Raw genomic sequence first — 27,485 nt, forward strand, 5'->3', positions numbered from 1 at the left:
TGGTCTCTGTTTTTGTTCCTTGTAGGAAATGATCAAATATGGGTATGTTTTTGTTTGCATTAAATGATATGCATATGGCTGGCTTGGCAAACTAACTGCCACCTACACAGGATGCAGTGTGCAGATGTCCTTGAGAATGCAGAGACTGCATAATCGTGAATAGTGGTCCAGTACCAAAATAGGTTTATTGTAGTACACAAACTTTTCATATTGTGTTGGATCAATATCTCATTGTGAGATTAGGACATTGGGTGTTAAATGGTATTTATATCATGAGATGCAGTGTTAACTTAAAACACATTTAGATAATTATCAAGCTTTGCTACATAGTTGCTTAATGTACAAGGCACTAAACTTAAAAGCTTGTTTGCATGTGAGTGACAGCTTACATGGCACTAATAAGCTTTCCTTTCTGGACAAGCTGGGTCACAAGGCCTTATGCAATAAGCCAGTATAACAATATATGGTGTCATGTTCTCAAGAAGAACTACTTAATTGGGTGGATTCCTGCAGGGAGTGGGGACCTTATATTAAGTGCCATGGAGGTATAGCTTGTGTGGAACAAGTAAGCTGGCAGGAGGCCTTTGCCTTAAAGGGGGAAAAAAGTGTTTAAAAGTACATGCTGTAATAAAATATTGTGCAGTATTTGATTAAGTCTATTATACAATGCGGTAATTGAACCCTTATTCACCATTCACCATGCTATTCTCTGTATTTGACCACGGACATTGTTTTTAATTTCTGCTGTTGGCTATGTTAACTTAGGATATAATTACCCCCCCTCTGCCATGGGCTTGTTTTATTTGTACAGTGATGGGCAGAACTGTTGGAGCGGTCACAGTGGCGGCCTGACTCCAGGTGTGTGACTGCAATTACTATTCTCTAGAAGAAAAACAATAGCTCAAGTTTTTTATGGCCCATGTCTGCTGCTGTAAAAAAAAAAAAAAAGCTGCCAAAGCTGGAGTACTGGTGTTGCATTGTCATATACTATATACAGATAGTTGTTAATAAATGTGAGGCAGAGAGAAGTATATCGTCATAGCTGGAAAGTGTTTTTGTTCAGTGACCTTATAATCACTGCAATGCTTTTTAGGAAAACTTGGCTGGTTTACCTTTTCCTCAGTAAATCCCACACCTCCCTCCCTTTTATGACACTAATATATATATATATATATATATATATATATACATACATACATATATATACACAATTGTGAGCTCATTAGGGCAGGGCCAGTTCCTGTACAGGACTTTACCATGTCTGTGCTTTCTGTAAAGGATAACTAATGTATCAAGAAAACAACAACAAAAAATTAAAATATTTATTCTCGCACCTAGAAAAACAAGCAACCCCCAAATTAGGAACATCCCCAATATATCCATAATAAAATGCATTTATATCTGTACAATCTCTACAGAAACATACAGCGTATCAAAATCTGCATAAATCAAACTAAAAAATGAGTAAAAATGCATAGTGGCGTTATCTTACAAAGGAAAAGCACGATTCGTTTCAGACAACAGGAAAACATCACACACACAGTATCAACTCACTATGTATTAATGAGATGATGTGCTGATATACTTAAAATTCACAGATTGTTTTAATTGCACAAAATACCCAATGTTAAATATTCACAAACTGCGCCACACTCTTACAAGGATGCATATTGTATGGTGAGATTTACTTAAATTTATTTTCATACCCATAGTTTTCCTTTGAAATTTTTACATCTAAATATGGAATGCATTCTACTGTCCTGCTTGTACTTCTTGTCCAGGGCAGTGTTGTTCAACCTTATTATGTGCACTACATTTCAGTTATCTATGCTCTGTAAGTCATAGTTTCAGGCTGCACTGTGTTGCCTTCTGAACCAGCTTCCTCCATATGGTACAATACCACGGCTTGGTGGGTTTGGGTACACGTGTAGAAAGTCTGATCTAGTGCAATGGGGTTTTATCAAATGAGGTCCCAAAGGACTACTTAATGCACATATTGAGGAAATCTCATTGAACACACTTGTATCTTTAGCAGGAAAGTCATGCACTATTTGAATCACACAGCCACTAATTTAACAGAACTTTGATAGTACATACAAATATGCAGTGTTAGAATCTGGCGGCGATTAATACGCTTATATCGTTTCTAGTTGTCATTGACAAACCCCAACTATTTCATCAGCTACAGTAGTCTTCAAACTTCTTTGGTTTTGCTTATTTTATTTATAAAGGAAAAAGGTCTATTGCTTCAATTAACTATCTGATTTGCCTTGTTTTAGCCAACAGGTAGGGGGCATTTGAAAATATATGGGGAAACAAAGCCAAAGTAAGTAATCCAACAATTGTCTGTTGTAAGAGATGTCTGAAAACCCCACCAAACACCTTATAAATTAATTTAATAGCATTTTAACAAAACATAGGTGCAGTTATCTAGGTTTGGTTTCTTATATTGTATCAATAAATAAATCACAAACACAACAATTTGTCATGAAGGCCTATCTAATGTTGTTTTCAGACAGCAGGGCTTAATAAATATTGCTCATTTACAGAGTAATGACATTGGTACAGTACTATAAAATAGTGTCAGCCAATCAGATATGACCACCAGTTAATCTGTCATGTACAACAGCAGTTTCCTAACCCTGGTGTATTACCAGTTTTATGTTTGTACAATCTGGACTATTGTCACCGATATCTAATGGTTGTGGTTTAACCCCAGAATATTGATGTTGTAGTTTATGTTTAAACTAGGGGAGCTAAATGTAATACACTCAGTGATTCCTTCATTATATTTGGTCATTGAACTGCTCATCACTTTCTAAATGTCAGCTCAGTCTTTTGCTAAACAAAGAGACAATGCAGCCGGAAACAAAACCATGGAGAAATGCGTAACTAAATGTGAAGCAATAACCATAGATGTTGTATAAAGTTAGTGATGTAGCACATACATTGTCGGCTGTATAACTAAACAGACAAGAAACCAATTTCAAGACAGAATATGTAATTGATCATGGATTGAAAAAAACCCAAGTAGAATACAATAGTATTTTGTTATATTGAAATACCGGCCATGAAATAAACTATACAGTAGTTAAGTCACAGGAGTGAATGAATGTTTATTGCAATCTCTTGAACTGTATGGTATGGCTGTAATAATGGTGGAAGTTATATCCTGCGATCCAGTGCCATCACTAAGTACCCTTGTGGATCATGGCTGTTCTGTTCCATTGCAGACTTGCTTTGTCTTCAGGGGTTAGTGGTGTTTACATCTGCGCTGCCTATTCAGCACATCAGTCCTTTATGTTACAGCTTTAATCACGCTGTCAGGGATCAGCAGCTTCTTATATTTAGGTCATATAAACTTAGATGTTCTAAATAAATAAATTCTTCACAAATAGCCTCCATTAATGTATTTACATCTGCATGCTCACCTTCATTCAAATATTTCCACAAAATGATTTGGTCTCTTGGGTCTTTGTTTCCTTCCCACAGTGGAGGCAGCCATTTCTTTCAGTGTTCATGAAAATACAGCCTATGAATTCACTAGGAACCAGTGACGTTCCTTCCAATGCTTTATGGCTAATTTTCAGGAAGCACAGTGAATTGATAGGCAGCATTTCCTTGGATATTGATTCAGTCCACAAATTGCCTTTGCTGTGTGTAAGTAATGGGTGCACACTAAACACTACTTCAACTACAGTCTCGTAATGGTGATATCTACTATTACTGTGTAGGAAAAGTCTGTGTCTGGTTCATTATTTATTCCTCTTATAATGATGGCATGGTAACTTTAGACTTTACACATTATGCTGTAATATTTGTGCTTGAACAATTATCACAGTGTGTTCCCAAGAGTTACCAAGAATAGAGTTTAACCTGAGACCAGCTGACACACAGAGCTTACACTCTTCAAGTGTTGTAAAACACAATATTGTGTCCCTAACCAAAGTTTTTATTTTTTTTATTTTATGGACTGAAGACACATTTGAAATGTGTGTAATGGACAGGACAAGGCTACAGATTTGAAAAAGACCAAATGTGTCAAAAGTTGCATGTTCTGAGGATGAAGTTTAGACTTTTAAAAAGGATTTAACTTCTGTACCAAAGAATCAGTTTGAGATAAAATGCATAGAGTGCATATATGCATCACTGTGGTCATTATAGCTTCATTAAGTTGCAGGTGCACCCAGCCATTACTGATTGCTCTACATGCATCCACCATTTGCCCATTGTTCTTCCACACATTACACACATCATACAGATCTTTTAGTATACCAAAAAAATGAAAGAGGCACTAAGATTTTTCAGATTTTCCCCATTCAAAACATCAGCATGCACAAAGGCCACCAATGCTAAAATAAATTGTGGCAGTGCTTTGAAAAAAAGAATGTGAGAATTAAATGGAGCTCTAGTTATCACCAAGACACACAAGTGTCCGACTAATCAAATGATTTTCAAGTGTGTATTAAAAACTACCTTCCAACCCCTGAGTATAATCCCAAAAATATTGTCTTCAGCTTTGTTCCTACCAACAGAGCTATAAGTACTTCTACAACCATCTTGAATCAAGAAGTTGTAAACATGTAAAAAGTTTAAGGTAAAAGCAGTCTTGTAAACATTAACTGCAGGATGACCCAGTTCTACTTGTAGGTCTTCATTATCCTTCATTAAGTCAAGAAGGGTGTTGACTGTACAGAGTTATTAATTGCAGCAGGTTCAAGGCTGTCTTCAGCCATGGAGGGTGTCGGTGTTCCACTTTATACACCAAGGATGTTGTTCATTTCCCACTTTTGTGATGATTTGCTGGAGTCACAGTCTGACAATAACACTTGGTGAAGAACCTCAGAGCGATCCAGGCATTTTCCAGTAGGGATGTGGGTGAATCTGTTTATGTTCTAGGCACAAAAATAAAGAAGTTTATCTTTCAACAGGTTTGTTGTATTTAAAGTATATTGGATTTCATATTATTCTTGCCTTATACAGTGGTAGCAGCTCAATTGCATAGTTGGAGAGTTTTGGTATTGGTTCAGATAAGAAACCACAGGCTTATAATCCTACTGAGACAGCCTTGTATTATGATGGACATGCTAGCACAATATGCTCACAATATTCAGTGCCTGTACCTGGCTGAAAGGTCTGGACAGAGTGGTTTATAGTCAGGTCAGTGATAATGTCACTAGTACACTCCCAAGGCTACATGTACATAGCACTGTGGGACATGTGTGCAGCTGGCTTTAACTCTCACACCAGCGAGGCAAAGTCTAATTCCTCAGTGTATAGATACGTTTCATTAAATTAATAAATGTTTCCCCAAAAATGAAATCACTAAGAACGTTGTATAACAAAAAAAAGGTCAAAGTGCCATTTATTTTCCATAGTAAATTTGGATTTTGAATTCTGTTTTGTAATGATATAATAGTTACTATTGCTAAATATATTGCCTTAGTTTTGTATTATAGTTGAAATCTAATTGTGCCTAATGTAGTGTAATATTTTTTTGGAGACATTTAATTTGAAGTATTGATTTAGACATGATATGGGATCTAGTCTGTCTTCATTAAAGAGATCCACCAGAGTTTCTTTAATGAATGCTGCATTTAGAAGGTAAGTGAGAGCCAGGATTAAAGCAGGCCTAATGGTAGAATAATTCCCCCTCATAACCAACTCTTTGCTATCATGGTGCTTGACAACTTTGAAAATTATGGCTGAACTTGTAATAAAATATCTAGTCTGTGCTCCTGATCACAGACGCCATCTATGATTCATCTCCATAATCAATACATAGACATGTGTTACTTATTGGAGACAGCCCATCGATGGAGGTTCAATATATTAAACAAGCACTCATGAAGGACACTCACTGCCGTGAATGAAATGTGACAGTGAGCACAGCTGCCATATCCCTAGATTTCTCCAAGATTGTCCCTATTTTAGCTAGCCTATGACGTCAATATAAGATCACTGGTTTTTTTTACAGATAAGAGGGTCAGATTTCCACTTTTGATGGACTTAGTTTCGCCACTACATAAATGATCTTACCCTACCACTAGTGCAGAAGGTGTGGTACATCGGGGCCTATGGAGAAAATGGGCCCTCCTGAATGGGGAAGTAGCGAGCTGTGGGCCCCTGTTCCCTCCTCTCCGCTTCCCTGCACCGGGGCCTACAGTTCGCTAGTTCCACCTCTGCATTTATGAGTACTTCATTTAGCAACTGGAGGTATGTAGTCTGACAGACCTTGCTGATCATATCTGATATTTCCTGATTCAGAATATTGCTCCCTGTGATATTTTGGGTACCTTTGATTCAATAAAGTATAATTTTAATGTAAATTGTTTGATTGAGCGTCACATCTTTCTTTATTAACGTTCACGATAGCTGACACACTATGGACAGATACACAAAATTATATGGTTCATACGTTGTACTTAAGGGGTTGAAATGTGTCCACCTTCAGCGTTTACCAACATACTGGTTTTCCTACCTAGCTCCATTCTCTTCTCTCCAGCTATTTATAATATCAGGCAAAGGAGCTTATTCCTCTTGCTGTGGGATTTAACACAAAGCTGTTCTTTGTATAGAGCACAGAAGAGCTGTCATATTCCAAGGAAACTGAAAAACTGCCTGATGATATAAGTACATGGCTGAAAAACAAAGCTAGAAAGCGAAAGCTCTGTCCTAAGTAGCTGGAGGACTCAGGCAAGCCAATAAGTGGAAGTTATGTGAAGGTGCATCTGGCCTAGTAAGGTTAGGTATGACATCATGGAGTAAATGTATCAAGCTGAGAGTTTTCCGGTGGGTTTGTAAAACCAATCAGATTATAGCTATCATTTATTTAGTTCATTCTGCAAAATGAAAGCTAGAATCTGATTGGTTGCCATAGGCAACATCTCCGCTTTTCAAACCCGCCGGAAAACTCTCAGCTTGATACATTTACCCCCATGTGTCTGTTAGCTCAATGAAAGTAATTCTAGTGACATCAAAATTTCATTTAGCTTAACCCAGAAGTAAATAATTCTCTTCTAGTCTCAATGTATTTTTGAAGTTATTTGTTGAGTTCATTGTTTATGGCAGTGAAAGCTGCATTACCAGCTGTTGTTTCAGGACACAGTTGTGACTACGGCTTCTGATTGGTCCTGCTGCTCACACGCTCCTCACCAGTGTCAGCACTGGTTTCATGAACCCTGGGACAACAGCTGCATGGAGCTCTGGGGAGGGACAATTTAGTTCCCAATGGTAATGCAGATTTACCTTAATTTCAGGTTATTGTAATATGCACCAGGGCAATTATATGTTCATGGATGAGTGATGGGAACACAAATGTTAATCAAATCATACCGTGAGAGAGTATCACCAAGAATCATTTAATGATAATTGGAACAGAAATTGGTGACCACTATTAATTTATTTTGACTTCAAATAACATTAAACACAGCACTATAAATAGCTAATCAATAAATAGTCATTGACCTACCTTAAAGTACTGCCATTCCTTGTATTCATTTAAATTACAATGTGTGATCATGACTTTCATTCCATCCTGCGATTTAGTCAGACACTGGTCGTATTGCATCAACTGATTTGCTTCATTAATTCGGAAAAGCTAAGAAAACAAATACACTGGTAAACTTACAAAGTGACATAAAATTGTTTAGATACTACTGATCCAAACAGCCTTTATCCACACAGTCTAATGCTGGAACTCTACAGTACTCAAAACTTCTTTGAAAACAGTAATGTAATTTTTAATATTCTTTGCCCAATCATCATCATCAGTTATTTATGGTCATGGTCGGGGGGAATCGAACTCATGACCCCAGTGCTGTGAGGCAGAAGTGCTAACCACTAGGCCACTGTGCTGCCCAAATTATCCAACTGAAGATTAATTGCGGTCTATGCAATAAAGGAGAAATGCAGGCTGTGATGCAGAAAGAGCATATTTCCTATGCTCATCAGACTTCCTCTTTTCAAACATATTAAATGAAACTGTCTAAAATGACTTAAAACAAAGTACCATAGCCTGCACATACTGTCAGATACTTTAAATTATGTCAAAAGAAGTTTTACATATATATTTGTGAATGATAAATGATGTGACCTTTTAGTCTCAAAAGAGACTCAGCAGTAAACAGTTCAGTTTGTTAAAGTCCTCCTCAGAGATCTATAGTAAAACATGTTTATTGGTTTCATTTAATGAATTCCATATACAATGAAAAAAAACTGTTTGAAAGCAAAGGGATTTGCTTGCACATGCATAAAATGATTCACTTGTCCCAATAAGGGTGAAGGTATCTCAGACAGCTGCTGTGTTTAGATGTAGCCTTAGCATGACTTGCAAAAACATTGTCTCTATGTGCCAGTGAAATGGTTTATATCACTCTACACCACAAAGTGTTTTAAGTTACTGATCTGCTGGTGACCATTGTGCTAATGCTGCTGATGTACCACTCCACACTCACATATACAGAGGTTTCAAATACATTTCTAAACAGCAGAGAATCTATTTCAACTATTGTGGTGTCTGAAGTTAGCCAGAAGAATGACACAATGGCCACTTACAAGTATAATATTTTCAAAAGCTGGGAAATCATTTTATCGAGTTAAACATAAAGAATAGATCTATGGTAAAAGGAACCCTAACGTGTTCTGTAATTTTAATAATTGGTAGTGTCGTGTAATTGTTACTAGAAATATGCAATATCAAGTTTATGTTTTTATCCGTGTATTAATTAGACCCGATTATTGTGTTTTGACAAGAGTCTTCCAGAGCAGTTAGGTCTCACTTGAATGATATCTCTTGTTATCTCTTCTTCTGGTGAGATTATTGGTTAATGGGCCGAAAACACAGGCTCAGAGTCCAGTTTGGGTGGACACACAACTTGGCACTTTGGTGCACTGGCTGAATGGTTAGATACATTCTGGTGTCACTATATGCTGCACACACAGAACGTTAGCCATTATCTTTCCACCACATTTTCTTACATTCTTGCAGGGCCTGATTAGGGGTCCAGGTCACCTTAGGCTAATATGATTGTAGAGCCCCCTTGCCCTCCACACCAGGCTAATATGTGGGTAGGTAAGAATGAACTTGTTCTTAGTTTACAATCCAGCTTCCTCTTCTCCCCACCAATGCTTATATTGCCATGTTTTTGAAACTCCACTCGGCTTTTTAACAGGGTCATGACAATCTTTGTCATTTTCATTAAAATCACAACTGTACACAATTTTACACACCCAAAAATGTTTTTTTTCCCCAAAAGCCTTGCGCCCTAGTCAGTCTGCTGGATACTCCAGCCCTGCATGCGTGATAAACAATTGGATCAGATTATTATTGAGCTTGTTTGGGGACTACACACTTAGATAATTGTAACTAAAGTGTTAAAATTGCACTATTATTTGTCAGCACAGTAACAGGTGACAGAGGGTAATACGCTAACATAATAGCTGTAGGATAAATCCACTGCAATTGAAATGTTGGCAACTTTGTAGCAACACAAAGTACAAAACTATTTATTACCATGTTTAAATGTAAACTATGCACACTTGTAATAATTGTGCCCCTTTAACATTACTTTGTATAATGTTTAAAAACGTTTAGCTGACATGGTTTAATTAAACTGCAAGCATTCTTCCTTGTCCCTGGTCACAATCCTAAATTTAAATTGGTGGCAGATCTACTACCGCTGTTATTATTTTTCCCTTCCACAGTCACATTTGTGACCAGGCCCAATGTTCCAGGGGAAACGACAGAGCAGCCCCCTTCACTAGTCCACCAAGTAGGCCCAAACCATCAAAAAATATATGCAGAGTGCTGTCCCTTTGGCTTCCACTTCCTCAGCCATTGAAAGTTACAACAGACGGCGGCTTCAGGTGACGCTTTGTCTCTGACTGATGCTGCAAGCACTTATCTTCTGTACATAGTAACCAAAACTCTGATTGGTTGGTAGAGTTCAAAGAAGGAAAAATGCTTACATGATCAGTCACTGAGCACTCAAGCGTCTTGTAGGTACAGCGGCACTCAGACCCAGCGTATAGAATTACTGTGCGGCCTATCAAACTAACTTATTTTATTGCTATGTAATTAGATGATAGCAATCATATTTAATTGATCACATTTTTGCAGACATTTGAACTCACCTGGTTTCCACCCATTCTGTGACAGGGCCCGAGTTCCACTAGGCCTCCATTCGTGTGACCCATGCTGTCTATGCAGTAGCTGGATTCCAAGCCTCGTATCTTTAATGACAAAAGTCAATGTGAAAAGTGTCAAATATGTTCACTGTTTTACGTGAAGTGTCACCACAACAACCGTTTGTGATTATCATCACATGGAGCAATTGATGCTTGAAGTCAAAGTTGTATATAGTAAGAATAATGTATGCCATACTGTATACTATTATATGCTTTATACATTTATTTTATTGCTATATTTATACTATTGTAAATTATGTTTCTGTATGCCCAAGATGTCCAGCTAGCGGAGCACTGCGGTCCTTCCCCGGCGCGCTGTAGTCTCCTTACTGAGGAGATCTTGTGAGTCTCACTCTCACGAGATCTCCTCAGTAAAGAGCGTACAGCGCGCAGGAGAAGGAGGTAAGTGCCGGGGGAAGGGGGGGCGCGGGCAGCTTGGATCACGGGGGGGGGGGGCCCTCACGGGAGAATGAAGGCCCCCTTAGCCCAGGGGCCTCCATTCCCTTAATCCGGCCCTGATCCTGTCTCATAAAATTACATGAATCCTTTTACATTATCTGCGGCTGGTTTATGCCTCTGTGCTCCAACTTGTTTAGTTGCCTACTAACACGTCCTTCCAAAATTCCCTTCATAGAAACATACCTGACCTCCATTCCCTTAATCCGGCCCTGTGTATAGGAAGTGTTTTTAGACCCAATCTTCCCCACAATGCTAGGAGAGGAATAGTAGGAGAACAGTCTTTATTTTCCAAGCACTCTCATAAGTATTTTTGGGTGTCAGAAGAGTGGCATCAGATGTGCTAGCGCTCAATGCCCCCACCTGACAATACATGTAACAAGGATAACCATCTTGTATCATATGCTATAGTATGAAATGCTCACCAACTGAACGGGCAATCTGGCATCATGCTCATATGTGACAACTGGTGACATTTATATAAACTTGTTTTCAATATATACAGAGTAAATTACCTCATTATAAATGTAAAAATAAATAAATGCAAAAAACCTTTAGCTTTTCAATACACAATTGTTGAAGGGTTTAGATGCTGAAGTCTGCAGAGTTATTTGGTTAAAGTTTGCAGTTCAGATATTCCACTAGAGGTCAGAGCTAGAATATATTCTTGCACTAAGGATTAGAACCAAGTGGAGACATTGTGCCATTATGTGTGTGTATATATGTACATGGGTGCATGTATATGTGTTATTGTATATACATGTAAATGTTTAATCTATAGTATAGTATGCTGTACTCACCTCTCCCCATTCCACATTTTTAGGCGGTAGTGGATAGTGTTCAGGAATGTCGTACGCTATTTCTTCCATAAACCATTTAAAACTTTTGCAGTTGTGGTCCTCTCTGAATTTTTTCAGCTCACTAATGTCCCCATAGGCCAGGGCCTTGGTTTCAGGACGGCTGGCATAGAAATAATCTCTGTAATCATCCCACCAGACCTCCACGACCCTAACATAGTTCTGTAAAAAGAAAGGCAACATATGATGGTGTTTGAATATCTCAAGTGATTCATCAAGGAGCTTATTAAGTGGTAGGAGTCAATCCAGCTACTGACTGCAGAGTTTGCATCAGGAGAAACATTTTGTGCTGCAGGGAGGAACATGGTAAAAACACAACCTGATTTAGAGTGTAAGTGGTCGTGGCCTAGCCCAACACTAAACTGCGGTGTAAAAATGCAGTGTGCAAGAGCATGTAGTGTTTTCAATGCATTGCAAGGAAATGCTTGCACTTGTACCCTCTTGTAACATGGTTTGCTTTGCTCCAAATTCTGCACCTAACTCTAAATCAGCACCTAAGAATTTAGAATGAATAAAGTTGAATGAAATTGTCATTGCAATACAAATATACCAAGGGGTCTATTTATTAATATATGGAGACAGGCCTAATCACCATAGTTTATTAATAAAACCTGGCCAAGGCATCCGAGCCTCATTCAAGGGTTAACTTACCACTTTGCTGGACCAGTCTCACGGGATATGTGATAACAACAGAATGATTGTGGCAAAACACAGCCCATCTTATAGCTGGCAAAAACACTGCAATATAGTTATTCCTTTTCTACATACAGGGTAGATAATGGCATAGAGCAGGGTAAAAGTGTAAAACGCTCAGAGACACTAGATTAGCAGTGTTATCTTTCAAGTGTAAATGAAATAAATGACTGTTAATTTACTTGGGTTCTCAGTCATATACATGTTTATTGATGATGCTGTTTGATATATTATAGTACTTTAACACTGGTGTGCCATCGGTGTGTCACTCACATCACAAGAAAGGTTGGCAGTCACTGTCTTGTGATACGTGAGCTGCATGGAGTAATAATATTATGTATGTATTCTAATACATTACTAATTCATACGGTTATACATCTCACTCCACCATGAGACTGACTTGTTTTATACCAAATCCCCTATCTAATACACTGCCTATTCCTGGTGACTCTGTAAACCAGTCTTGTTTCTAGGACCCAACATTAAGTCTCTCTCTTGGTATTAATATGAACAAAGTGCTCGCTGTAAGCACAGCATTCATTGTCACCCAGTGCCTATTACATCAACTAAAAGGTTTGCTATGAAGTGCAGAGAAAGTTAAGAGACTACGCCAAGGCTGTTTTGAAGTTTTTATGCTATTTCAGACTTGCAGCTTAGCCAGTATAAGCACGAAGCAGATACAATTACCTATGATATATTCTCACTGCAATGACAAGTTGTGGCAGAAATTATACCTCTGGCTGAGGCTTTTATAGGAGATAAATGTGGATTAAAAGGGATGTCCAATTATCTTGCCACAACCTGCCATGCTTCTGAGAACCATTTCATCTGTGCTAAACAAACAAGAAGCGGAAGCTAAGGAAACCAGTACATCTTAAGCAATTTATTTACAAATTACAAATCTACCATGAAGAATAGATAGAGACACAAAAGAGTATGTTTGTTTCGTGTATTTTTATTCCACATACTTTTTTTGTCTTCATTTTTGTGCAAAGACATACCAGGCTTCTCGGTGACTAATCACAATGCCATGAATGCATAATGAACAGCAGTAACATAGTAACATAGTTGATGAGGTTGAAAAAAGACACCAGTCCATCAAGTTCAACCTATTTTGGATCTCCTGCGATCCTGCACTTATATTTGAAATTAATCCAGAGTAGGCAACCGCCCATCTGTTTCAATTTTGAAAATCCCCCCCAGACTCAATATTGCAATCCAATTTTTACCCTATATCCACTACTATCCTTTATTTTAAATTAACGGTCGTATCCCTGGATACACCTTTCCGCTAAAAATTTGTCTAACCCTTTCTTAAACATATCTATTGAATCTGCCATCACAACCTTCCCTGGCAATGAATTCCATATCTTGACTGCCCTTACTGTAAAGAACCCCTTCCTTTGCTGGTTGTGAAATTTCCTCTCCTGTAACCTTAGGAGATGACCACGTGTCCTGTGTATGGTCCTTGGGGTAAAAAGTTCCCATGAAAGCTCTCTGTATTGACCCCTAATGTATTTGTACATAGTAATCATATCTCCCCTTAGACGCCTCTTTTCTAAAGTAAACATGCCTAAACTGGCTAACCTTTCCTCATAACTTAATGACTCCATACCCTTTATCAATTTTGTCGCCCTTCTCTGAACCCTTTCTAGTTCCAAATTATCTTTTTTATAGAGTGGTGCCCAGAACTGTACTGCATATTCAAGATGAGGTCTTACCAACGATTTATACAGTGGCAAAATTACACTGTCTTCCCTTGCATCTATTCCCCTTTTTATGCATGCCAATACTTTGTTTGCCCTTGCAGCTGCTGCTTGACATTGAGCACTATTGCTAAGTCTACTGTCTACGAGCACTCCCAAATCCTTTTTCATTATAGATTCTCCCAAATTAAATTCCATTTAATTTATAGATTGCGTTCTTGTTTTTGATCCCTGAATGCATAACCTTACATTTATCTGTGTTAAACCTCCTATTCCATTTAGCCGCCCAATCCTCCAGTTTATTTAAGTCCCTCTGTAGAGAAGCTACATCTTGCTCTGATTTTATTACCTTACAGAGTTTAGTGTCATCTGCAAAAATAGAAACTTTACTCTCTAAACCATCACCAAGGTCATTAATAAATATATTAAAAAGGAGTGGTCCCAGCACGGAACCTTGAGGTACTCCACTTAAGACCTTTGACCAATTAGAAAATGTTCCATTTATCACAACTCTCTGTTCCCTATTCTCTAACCAGTTTTCGATCCAAGTACAAATTTTGATTTCTGGACCCAGTTCCCTTATTTTGTAAACCAACCTCTTGTGTGGCACTGTATCAAAGGCCTTTGCAAAATCTAAGTAGACCACATCTACTGTACTATGTACCAAGGCCAGTAAATACAGACCATCATTTACACAGAGGCGCCAATATGTACAGTGGTCCTGTTGCTCTGCTCTCGAGGGACAAGATAAACCAATGTTCACACACTAGTAATGAACTGGGGCCTGATTCATTAAGGATCTTAACTTGAGAAACTTCTTATTTCAGTCTCCTGGACAAAACCATGTTACAATGCAAGGGGTGCAAATTAGTATTCTGTTTTTCACATAAGTTAAATACTGACTGTTTTTTCATGTAACACACAAATACTTGCTAGCTTATTTGTACACTGAAATTTACTAATTTGCACCCCTTGTATTGTAACAAGGTTTTGTCCAGGAGACTGAAATAAGAAGATTCTCAAGCTAAGATCCTTAATGAATCAGGCCCCAGGTCCTTAATAATATTGCTCTAACTGCATTAATGGTGCCAACAAGCAAAATATACTATTAATGATTAACAATTCAAAAATCCATTGATCCGGTTACACTTCCCACAGGCTACTTTTTATTAAGAGCTGCAAATGTAGTATTACATAGATATGCACTTAAGGCCCTGTATACACAGGTGTTCATTTAAAAGCCTATTAAACATGGTTTGTCATATTCCAAAACAATGTAAGCAGATGGACCCGTGCGTTTGTTTAGTTTCCTGTCCTTTTCCATCAATGCCTGCAGCATTCAGAAGCGTTGACACACGGTAAGATATAACGGTGTTCTATGGGAACACACATTACGTATATAGTACACTATGCTGCAGGAAGGCTTCAAAGAACGTTAATGAACGCACTTCTATGGCTCTAATAAATATAGCATTGTTTGTCATGTGTGCATGAGACTTAAGAATTTAATACAATGTTGGCTGTGATACAAACATCAAAAATGTAGGTTTTAACGTGTAACCAGCTACACAGTGGGGCCAGCTATTTTGTGGGCTGAACCAATCATCAATAAGAATGCAGGCTACCCATTCACAAGAAGCTAGTGACACGGAGGTATGACACTGTAAATTGGTTCAGTCACCAAAATGGCACTTCACGGATAAAACACTTACATGGTCTATGTAGAAATGTAATCTGTAAGGATCTAAACAACGTAAAAATCTTTGGTTGGTACATAGAATATAGGTTGTGTCATAGAATAACTGACCTTGAGCGTTGGCGATGATCCCACATAGACTGGAGGTGGGTTTCCTTGCCAACCATGGAGACGATAAATGTGCCCTACACGTGAACAAGGTGTAAATAATAACTTTCCTCCACATTGCCAGATCTAAAAAAAAAAACAAAAAAACAACATGTTACAAACAAAGAAATTAATTGGACATAAAGGGGTTGAAAAACACATTTATACTAAAAGTAATCTCTCTGGCTGGTACGACCTAGATGTAACAGCTACCAAGTTACTGCTCAGTGACGCAGTTCCACACTGCTGATTGGAACATGGAATTCTCCTCCAATCAGCAGCATCTGGACAGCTCATTTTCAGAATGCTCCATATGCAGTATCCTGGACAACAGGTTGAGCAGGCAGTGCTGGGGAGAACGTAAAACTGGGGTTCTGGGAAAGGGTTCCAGGCAGTTTTACTACTTGAAGAGGGAGTGTGGAAACAAACTGTTAGAACACTACAGTTCATTTTTAATCATGTGCAGGAGCAGGATGGGCTTGGGGGCATCTGCCCCCAGCCCGTCCCATAGTGGGCTTCCTTGAGCTGGATCACTGGGACACCTGCATTTTTTGTCTTTTAAAATGTTCCTAATAGGCTGCTGAGTCGAGTCTTGCTCTACGGGCTAAAATTTGCCAGCCCTCCCCTGATCATGTTACAATAAGGAAATCAATTGGGCTTTGCATCATAACTCCTACTACTCTCAGCCAGATAAGTCTGGTGAGGATTGAAATTACATTGGAGGCATATTCTACCTTCCATACATTTTATAGGTAATCCCCCAGCACCGTTCAACCTCTTCTCTGAATTGTGGGGATCCCACGCTTGGATGCCATTGTCCTGCACTGTTGGGGTCCCTGATATAATCGGGTGGACAACCCAATTTCCAAATAAGCCATGGCAGAGCCTTTGTGTGCCTCACAACTTGATGCTTCTTGTTGCTGCTATGTAAAGACTCAGTGCCAGCAGTTATCAACTTGGTCTTGGAAAGGTAATTCTGTTGTTGGCCTGAAGCAGAGGCTTAAGGCTTTGGGGGGGATTCTCCTATTGTCTAAAATGTAGGGCACAGTGTCATCATTCACAAGAGAGGAAAACGGTTATTGTTGCCCTCATTTCTCCCATTCCCCTTTCAATCCTTTCATTGCAGCACCCTCCGTGTCTCTCCTGTCGAAGTCAGCAAATTGGATAAAGTCATTTCAATTAAAGTCTAGCAAACTTGGTTGTCTTTGTCTGAAAAGATGCGCACGGTACGCATCGACGTACAAGGGCACACTACGGCGTGAAAGGGCGTATGCATCCACTACACGTGGCAGCAACAGTAATTGGTCTTTTACCATACATTCGCACAAACACGCATACTTATAAAATAGTACACATTAATGGTAGTTGCAACACATAGTTAGTTGTGTCGAAATATAGTAGTATTTATATGTTATATCAGAGTTACATGCATATTAGTGAAATACACGGAACGGGTTGAAGGAATAACATCATGAGTGGTATCATAATGAACCTTGTTACATATCCTACTGTTTGGTTCACTCTGTGAGGGAATGGCAGAGTGCATACACAAGTTATGAATGATAGGGAATTATGAACTACTTAAGACTAAGGAATCTTGGCGGGAAGAGCAGAGCATACCCCCTGCAGAGATGACCCCCTCCTTTGGATTCCTTAGGATGAACCAGCCAATGATTGACAACCCCTTGGACATTCCTGAGACCTGGACCAATAGATGCAAGCTATACCATCTTCATTTGTATTACTGTATTTGATTGTGTATATAAGCAGCAGCTTGTGATCCAGAGTGCAGACATCTTATCCCCAGACTTCAGGATTGAATGACTGCACTGGATCCAGAGCGCCTGCGATAAGTAACGGCTGTATTTACTATTACTTCGCTTGAGCATATTTATTCTACTTATTGCGAATAAATCTTTGTGCTTTGGAAACACAAATCGAGGTTCGACAATAGTTATTGGTTAGCGACAATACGCACATAACACTCCCATTGCTGCCCTGTCACTTTTACTGGTGCAAATTCTCACCCTTGCAGTCCCCACCCCTCTTATAGTTCTCATTACAGGCCCCCCTCTCCCATAGGTCTCACTTTTGCCCCCCCCCCTTTCCCCCCATAGGTCTCATTGCAGCCCTCCCCATAGGACTCATTGCAGACCCCCTCCTCCCCTATAGGATTCATTACAGACCCCCTCAACCCTCATAGGTCTCATTGCAGCCCCCCTACTTCCCCATATAACTCATTGCAGACCCCCTCCTCCCCCATAGGTCTCATTGCAGACCCTCTCCTCCCCCCATAGGTCCCATTGCAGCCCCCCTACTTCCCCATATAACTCATTGCAGACCCCTTCCTCCCCCATAGGTCTCATTGCAGACCCTCTCCTCCCCCATAGGTCTCATTGCAGACCCCCTACTTCCCCATAGGTCTCATTGCAGCCCCCCTCCTCCTCCAAATTAATGTCAGCCAATGACCACATCTCACTCCCTTATTTAAGATTTCTCCCATGTTGCCCCCCCACCACTGGAACAACCTCCCTCATTCTCTCAGACTATCCCCTAGTCTGTATAGCTTCAAACGGTCATTGAAAAACCCACTTATTTAGACAAGCCAACTAGTCCTCCACCATTTCACCATGAAGTATACCTCACCCTCTTTCATCCTCCATCTCTTCCACTCTTGCCCTTAGATCCCCTTACATTGGCTCACCCCCTTGTATCAACAGATTGTCTGCCACTTTCCCTTTAGATTGTAAGGTCTAGTGAGCAGGGCCTCTTCCCCCCAGTTCTCATTACCTATAACTTCTGCTCACCAGCTGCACTGCACACCTCTTACTAGGTCTCTCTGCCCTTTGACTCCAGTCCTCCATTGTCTGTACACCTCTTTCATTGGCTCTGAACCGGTTAGTTATGCTCACGCTAATGGGCACAGCTGTCAGCCTGCGCTGAATATACTACTTGCACTCCAGTAGCGGTGTTGAGAGTTGTAGTGTTGTTTACTGTATTGTACTGTTATACCATGTACTGTCTTGTTGTTTGCCCTCTGTACGGCGCTGTGAACCTCATGTGGCACCCTATAAATAAAGGTTAATAATAATAATAATAATAACAACAACCAGTGGCAGAACTACAACTACAGGAGTTGCAGCCGCTAAGGTGCTCGGAGGTGAGGGGCGCCCCGGAAATGCCAATTCACCCTCTAGAGCCCGTTGCTCTGCTCTCAGTGAAGCATGTGGTCAGGCACATGTGAAGTGCAGCCCCGAGCATGCACCTGTCCCCCGCATGCTCAGAAGAGGCCCCAGTTTTGCTCTTCTAAGTGCAGAGTAAGGGCTCGTGGAGCCTGGTGATGCAGTGCTCCACCACTGAACGTAACCCGAAACATTTACACCAACGTTCTACAGAGTACAGTACTGGCAAATATTTTATATAAGGTGTGATAAGGTTATAGGGTCCAAGAAGATGGACATGTTGCTTTAAAAGTTTTTATTCTTTGTTCCATGATGATATGCTGTGTTCACACACGAGTGCTATGTACCCAAGTGCATCATTCTAAGCCAGAGATTGGAAGACAAATTTTGGAGGGTAAGTGGGAAGTTGTGGAATGACAGTCAGTGAGTGTAATATTTACACTATATTGCCCAGGTGCCTTGCACTAAATACATGATGAGGTCTTGTCATGCTTGGGAAGTGGTTATCTTGGTAAAGAGATCTCTCAGGCACACTAACATGATTACATCAGTTGCTGTCTGGACTAGTAGAAGCTTGTACATGCAAGACGCAGTGTGCTGGCGTTCAGAGTGACTCTGATTCTGCCTTTATGAGACCATTCAGGTGTCAGTGACAGCCAGGTCCACTGTCACCTCAGAGCTATAGGGCCATAGACTGTCGTAATTCTGTGATCAGTCAGCAAGTGGTTAAGGCTATTACACAGCAATTCCAAGTCAATAAAACAGAAACAAAAACATTAACATTGATCACTGGACACTAATCTATATTTGAAAACAAACATATAATGTTATAATTGCTCTTTTAAAACCAGCATATTGTACTGGTAACTGTACAGATCAGTGAGGATCCCTGCCCTACAATACTCATCGACCCTGAGCATTATTAGGCATCATGGGTTTGATTCAGCAAGGAACGCAAAGTGAATATGCGTTTTTCTGAAGGAAATTGCACGCACATACACTCGTATTCAAGTACAAGCGGATCTGAAGAAACCTTTGAATACAGTATAAATACGCTCTGCCTATACGGCGCTTGCCCTATGCAGACAAACACAGCCCTCTGCAGGATACTCACAATGCATATGTGCAATGTAAAGTTCCATCAGAACACACAGAAAAAAAAAAATAAACACCTGTTAATCATTAAAACACATTTTAAAAAAAATGTTTTTGTTGCATGAAATACATTTATCAGGATGCTATTAATGAGTACTGTACATAAAATGCATTTTTACAGTTATTCTTAATTGCAAACACATGTTCTGGCATGAATACGCTATCAAAGATTACGTACCTGAAACATGCCCAGAGCTTGAATCATACGAACGTACGTGTGCATGACCTTGGTACACCCTTACTGTACATTGCCTATGTGCACACGTCCCTTCCTTCCCCCCCTTGAAATAGTAAACAGTCAGAAGTGCCCACTGCATTAGAAGATGAAGCGCATTCACAGGCGTCTTGTCTGCTTCTGAGCATGTGCAGAGCAATTTTACAAAAAATACAGCACATAACGGGACTTACGTTCCTTAATGAATCAGGCGCCATTTACTCTTTGAGGAGTCACGTCTGTTAGGACACTGTGCCCATTGCCAGATATCAACTGCAATACTGCAGCGTGTGTGGCCAGCATCATAAGCTTCAATGTCTACAAGTTAGCGGTCATTAATGTGACCCGCTGCCCTTGTCTATACCAGAGATGAGCGGGCTCGGATTATCGTAATCCGAGCCCACCCGAACAGTGCGGATCCGAGGGCGATCCGAGCACTGTTCGGGGACTTCCGGCGGGGAGAAAAAGTGAAAGCGAGGCTGAGACTCAAAATCCCGCCGTCGGATTTCGCGAGACTCGGATTGTATAAATTCCCCGCTTGCCGCCGCCATCTTCAGTCAGGCTAAGATCAGGGAAGAGGGAGGTTGGTTTTTTTTAGTGGTGCTGTGTCCTGTCACTCTGTCCTGCTGAGTCCAGTGGTGCTTTGTCCTGTCACTCTGTCCTGCTGAGTCCAGTGGTGCTTTGTCCTGTGCTCTGTCCTGCTGAGTCCAGTTGTGCTTTGTCCAGTGCTCTGTCCTGCTGAGTCCAGTGGTGCTTTGTCCTGTGCTCTGTCCTGCTGAGTCCAGTGGTGCTGTGTCCTGTGCTCTGTCCTGCTGAGTCCAGTGGTGCTGTGTCCTATGCTCTGTCCTACTAAGTCCATTGTTATTTAAAAATTATAAAAAAATTATACAAAAATAATAAAAAAAAATACAAAAAAAAGTATAAAAAATTTTCTACTGCAATATATAAATACGTTCACTGTTCCTGCAGTCCAGAAATATTAGTACTGCAATATATAAATACGTTCACTGTTCCTGCAGTCCAGAAATATTAGTACTGCAAAATTAAACTACGTTCACTGTTCCTGCAGTCCAGAAATATTAGTACTGCAATATATAAATACGTTCACTGTTCCTGCAGTCCAGAAATATTAGTACTGCAATATATAAATACGTTCACTGTTCCTGCAGTCCAGAAATATTAGTACTGCAATATATAAATACGTTCACTGTTCCTGCAGTCCAGAAATATTAGTACTGCAATATTAAACTACGTTCACTGTTCCTGCAGTCCAGAAATATTAGTACTGCAATATATAAATACGTTCACTGTTCCTGCAGTCCAGAAATATTAGTACTGCAATATTAAACTACGTTCACTGTTCCTGCAGTCCAGAAATATTAGTACTGCAATATTAAACTACGTTCACTGTTCCTGCAGTCCAGAAATATTAGTACTGCAATATTAAACTACGTGCACTGTTTCTGCAGTCCAGAAATATTAGTACCGAGGTTAAACTACGTTCACTGTTCCTGCAGTATAAAGGAATTTGTACTGTTGTATAACTCCAGTCCAGTGGTACTGTCCTGTGCCGCATATAATTTTTAAAGCCTTTGCCGGGTGTGTGTGGTTTAGGGGTATGCTCTCTTGTCCTGCATATAATGGAGTACAAAAATTTGGAGGATAAAGTAGGGAAAGATCAAGAACCACTTCCTCCTAATGCTGAAGCTGCTGCCACTAGTCATGACATAGACGATGAAATGCCATCAACGTCGTCTGCCAAGGCCGATGCCCAATCTCCTAGTAGAGGGCATGTAAAATCCAAAAAGCCAAAGTTCACTAAAATTAGCAAAAAAAGAAAATTTAAATCATCTGAGGAGAAACGTAAACTTGCCAATATGCCATTTACGACACGGAGTGGCAAGGAACGGCTTAGGCCCTGGCCCGTGTTCATGACTAGTGGTTCAGCTTCACCCAAGGATCTAAGCCCTCCTCCTCCCCCCCCCTCTAAAAAATTTAAGAGACTTAAGCTGTCATCAACAACACAGCAAACAACTCTGCCTTCTAAAGAGATGGCATCACAAATCCCCAAGGCGAGACCAAGGGTGTTGGTGGTTGCGAAGCCTGACCTTCCCATCACTGTACGGGAAGAGGTGGCTCCTTCCACCATTTGCAGCACGCCCTCTGCATATGCTGGAAGGATCACCCACAGTCCAGTTACAGATTTGGATAATGAAGGTGTCAATGTTGTACACCGGGAGGAGGATATTGGTGTAGCTGGCGCTGAGGAGGAACTTGACGAGGAGGATGCTGATGTGGTTATATTAAATGAGGCACCAGGGGGGAAAACAGTTGTTGTCCATGGGATGAAAAAGCCCATCGTCATGCCTGGTCAGAAGACCAAAAAAGCCACCTCTTCGGTCTGGAGTTATATTTATCCCAATCCGGACAACAAATGTATGGCCATATGTACCTTATGTAAAGCTCAAATAAGCAGGGGTAAGGATCTTGGCCACCTAGCGACATCCTCCCTTATACGTCACCTGAAGAACCTTCATAATTCAGTGTTTAGTTCAGGACCTGTGGCTAGGACCGTCAGCAGTCCAGGGACACCTAAATCCCTTGGTCCTGTTGTATACACACCACCAACACCCTCCTCATCAACTTCCTCCACGATCTCCATCAAAGATAGTCCTGCAGGCCATGTCACCAGCCAGACTGAGTCCTCTTCAATCCGGGATTCTTCCGGGGAATCCTGCAGCGGTACGTCTACTACTGCCGCTGCTGCTAGTCGGTCATCTTCCCAGAGGGGAAGTCGCAAGAACGCTACGTCTTTCACCAAACAGTTGACCGTCCAACAGTCGTTTGCCATGAGCACGAAGTACGACAGTAGTCACCCTATTGCAAAGCGGATAACTGCGGCGGTAACTGCTATGTTGGTGTTAGATGTGCGTCCGGTGTCCGCCATCAGTGGAGTGGGATTTAGACGGTTGATGGAGGTATTGTGTCCCCGGTACCAAATCCCGTCGAGCTTCCACTTCACTAGGCAGGCGATACCCGGGATGTACAGAGAAGTACGAAAAAGTGTCCTCAGTGCTCTGAAAAATGCGGTTGTACCCACTGTCCACTTAACCACGGACATGTGGACAAGTGGTTCTGGGCAAACGAAGGACTATATGACTGTGACAGCCCACTGGGTAGATGCATCGCCTTCCGCAGCAACAGCAGCATCAGTAGCAGCATCTCCAAAACGCCTGCTCGTTCCAAGGCAGGCAACGTTGTGTATCACCGGTTTTAATAAGAGGCACAACGCTGACAACCTCTTAGAGAAACTGAGGGAAAAAATCTCGCAGTGGCTTACCCCACTTACACTCTCCTGGGGATTTGTGGTGTCGGACAACGCCAGTAACATTGTGCGAGCATTACATATGGGCAATTTCCAGCACGTGCCATGTTTTGCCCACACAATAAATTTGGTGGTGCAGCATTACCTGAAGAGTGACAGGGGTGTGCAGGATATGCTTGCGGTGGCCCGCAAAATTGCTGGACACTTTCGGCATTCTGCCACTGCCTACCGCAGACACAAACAACATCAAAAAAGCCTGAACCTGCCCTGCCAACGCCTCAAACAAGAGGTTGTGACGCGCTGGAACTCCACCCTCTATATGCTGCAGAGGATGGAGGAGCAGCAAAAGGCCATTCAAGCCTACACAGCCACCTACGACATAGGCAAAGGAGTGGGGATGCGCCTGAGTCAAGCGCAGTGGAGACTGATTTCCGTGTTGTGCAAGGTTCTCCAGCCGTTTAAACTTGCCACACGAGAAGTCAGTTCCGACACTGCCAGCTTGAGTCATGTGATTCCCCTGATCAGGCTGTTGCAGAAGCAGCTGGAGAAAGTGAGGGAGAAGCTGTTAAAGCATTGCGATTCCACAAAGCATGTAGCTCTTGTGGATGAAGGCCTTCTTACGCTTTGCCAGGATCCGAGGGTGGTCTCTCTTTTTAAGTCAGAGGAATACATTCTGGCCACCGTGCTCGATCCTCGGTTTAAAGCGTATGTTGTGTCTCTGTTTCCGGCGGACACAAGCCTACAGCGGTGCAAAGACCTGCTGGTCAGGAGATTGTCCTCTGAAGAGGACCGTAACATGCCAACAGCTCCTCCTTCATTTTCTTCCACACCTGTGGCTGCGAGGAAACAGCTGAGATTCCATAAACGACCCGCTGGCGGGGATGCAGAGAATATCTGGTCCGGACTGAAGGACCTGCCAACCATTGCAGACATGTCTACTGTCGCTGCATTGGATGCTGTCACCATTGAAAAAATGGTGGAGGATTACTTTGCTGACACCATCCACGTAGACATGTCAGACAGTCCTTATTCTTACTGGCAGGAAAAAAAGGCAGTTTGGAAGCCCCTGTACAAACTGGCTCTATTTTACCTGAGTTGTCCCCCCTCCAGTGTGTACTCCGAAAGAGTTTTTAGTGCAGCGGGGAACCTGGTCAGTGAATGGCGAAGGAGGTTGCTTCCGCAAAACGCTGAGAAGATGATGTTCATGAAAATGAATTATCAATTCTTCAATCAAGACCAGCACTGGCCTCCAGAGACTACAGAGGGACCTGTGATTGTGGAGTCCAGCGGGGACAAATTGATAATGTGTGAGGATGAGGAAGTACGCACTGAAGGGGGCGAGGAATCAGAGGATGAGGATGAGGACGACATCTTGCCTCAGTAGAGCCAGTTTAGTTTGTACAGGGAGAGATGAATAGCTTTTTTTGTGTGGGGGCCCAAACAAACCAATAATTTCAGCCACAGTTGTTTGGTAGGCCCTGTCGCTGAAATAATTGGTTTGTTAAAGTGCGCATGTCCTATTTCAACAACATAAGGGTGGTATGGGAGGGCCCAAGGACAATTCCATCTTGCACCTCTTTTTTTGGCATTATGTGCTCTTTGGGGCCTAGTTTTTCAAACTGCCATCCTGTCTGCCACTGCAGTGCCACTACTAGATGGGCCACGTGTTTGTGCCGCCCACTTGTGTCGCTTAGCTTAGACATCCAGCTACCTCGGTGCAACCTTTTGGCCTAAAAACAATATTGTGAGGTGTGAGGTGTTCAGAATAGACTGGAAATTAGTGGAAATGATTGTTATTGAATATTATTGAGGTTAATAATAGCGTAGGAGTGAAAAAAAAACAAAAAACTGGTTTTTAGCACTTTTTATGCTTTTTTAAAAAAAAAAATCAGAACCCAAAACCCTAAATCAGAACCAAAACCTTGAGTGGGGTGTTTTGGCAAAACAAATCAGAACCCAAAACCTCAAGCTAATCAGAACCCAAAACACTAAAAGTGGCCGGTGCACACCCCTAGTCTATACCAGGTTACCCACAAGTCCTGATCCTTTCACTGGAAACGCACAGTGATTGCCATCAAACTTGAAGCACTGAGAGTATTAGTGTTATATCATGTACAATGTCACAGGGAAGAATGTGGAATTGCCTTTTTACCTTCCATTTTGCAACAGCCTCAGGCAATTATTCTATCATTATAACATGGATCATGACTTGCGAGAATTGATAATATGCCAGCTGCATTTCTCTTGCAATAACAAATGTTTGTGAATATTATATTTATTTATTTTGAAGATACATAATTTTAGGCAACATAGAAGGAGTTAGAAACTGTAATGCCTACAACGAAGCATCTTGTCAGATTAAGTCATCTATGACAATGACATCACATCTTACAAAACGGCTGTCTCTATATTGTCCAATAGTGGCACAAATGTTAATACATTACTATTCCTTCTATATTGTAAAATAGTGTGTCCTGTTCCTTTCTTTGTAATTGCATTCCAATATGTACTGAAAAAAGGTCATAGAATTACACAATAATTTCATTAAATGTGATGATTTCTTTCCTGAAACATCAATTCTCTGAGGGACTCACACAGTTCAATTATCTTACATGAAAGGTGTAAATTATCAGTTGCTATTAGCTCTGCCCATTAGAAAATAATCAATGTCTGGCTGTACAGTTCATTTACATGTCTCCAATGTACTGAAGGAATGCAGACAATGGAACAGCTTGCCATAATTTGCATACAGGAAGGTTGCTTTTGTTAAGTAATTACAATATAGAATTGCCAGTATTTAAAGCATTTTTTTTTCTCTTTTTCTTTTTAACCAACATAAAAGCAAATAATTAGTTTAGTTTTAAAACAAGACTGACTAGTCTCTGCAAGAGACTGTGACAATTGTAATTACTGAAGGGAACACATAATCAACACAAACATTCTAAAACTCACATTTAAATGACATCTGCAGAGATACAATGAAAGTCCCAATTCAGCACTAGGAGAGGGTGCGTAACACAGCCATGTACTTCTGATCATTCTGGGAATGAGGGGTCAGATCAGTACGCCAACCTTACAACAGCATTATATATCAACACAAACAATTCTGGGTACATTATAATTCTGTATGTTGATGTTTATTTAACAAAATAAAGATGCTCTTGAGGGTGAGTCTTTACTATCTTCTTTTACATATGCAAGTTGAGGTCTGAGGCAGGGGCAGGCTGGAATGGGGGGCATTTGCCCCCTGGGCCAGTCCTATAGTCTGCTACCTTGGGCTGGGTCACCTAAATTTTTTTTCATTTAAAATAGGCTGATGAGTGGAGTCTTCCCCTGGTCTGAGGTTTACATTAAATATATCCTTCCTCTAACTAGTATATACACACTACTGACCAAAGGTAAGGCTTATTAGCATAACCGCATCTGTAAGCAAAGTTGCCCCTGGTGTTTGTGAACTTTCATTTTAATTAAACTAGAAATGCAATCTTACAATGTCAAACAAACTGGGTAAGGTACAATTGCATCTCACTACTTCCTATCAGTGTCCACTGATATCTGCTGGGTATATACTGATGCAATTATCACGCAGATCACATGCTAAACAACTGTTTGGTCAGATATGTGCATGTCCATGATCATGTTTTATCATACCAAAACACATCGCATCTGTTGATTTGTTTTATAAACTTCCTAACAATCACGATCAACTATGTCGGACAAGATAGAGAGTGTACAGAGTCCCCATCTTTTCAGCAGTTGGTTAGCAGATGAAGAGCACAAATCTGAAGGTAAATTGTGTAGGAGTGTACACATGAATCTGCAAGATCATCAGGACTTTCAGTGGTTGGTAAAATCGTTACAGAAAT

The 27,485-nt window shown here is 40.8% G+C and overlaps 1 protein-coding gene across 3 annotated transcripts in view; it reads right to left on the reverse strand.

Moving 5' to 3' along the window:
- Nucleotides 1-1,308: 1,308 nt before the first annotated feature.
- The window catches only part of GALNT7 (polypeptide N-acetylgalactosaminyltransferase 7), a 120,136-nt gene continuing 93,959 nt past the window's right edge, over nt 1,309-27,485 (reverse strand). For all 3 annotated transcript variants that reach the window (XM_075197693.1, XM_075197691.1, XM_075197697.1), the window contains exons 8-12: nt 15,708-15,830; nt 11,445-11,663; nt 10,135-10,233; nt 7,472-7,600; nt 1,309-4,895 (exon numbers count right to left, since the gene is read on the reverse strand). In XM_075197693.1, coding sequence (XP_075053794.1) covers nt 4,758-4,895; nt 7,472-7,600; nt 10,135-10,233; nt 11,445-11,663; nt 15,708-15,830 — 708 coding nt within the window. In that variant the 3' untranslated portion in view covers nt 1,309-4,757. The remainder of the gene's footprint in view (nt 4,896-7,471; nt 7,601-10,134; nt 10,234-11,444; nt 11,664-15,707; nt 15,831-27,485) is intronic.

This window comes from Mixophyes fleayi, chromosome 1 (assembly GCF_038048845.1).
Source record: "Mixophyes fleayi isolate aMixFle1 chromosome 1, aMixFle1.hap1, whole genome shotgun sequence".
Taxonomy (NCBI): Eukaryota; Metazoa; Chordata; class Amphibia; order Anura; family Limnodynastidae; genus Mixophyes; species Mixophyes fleayi.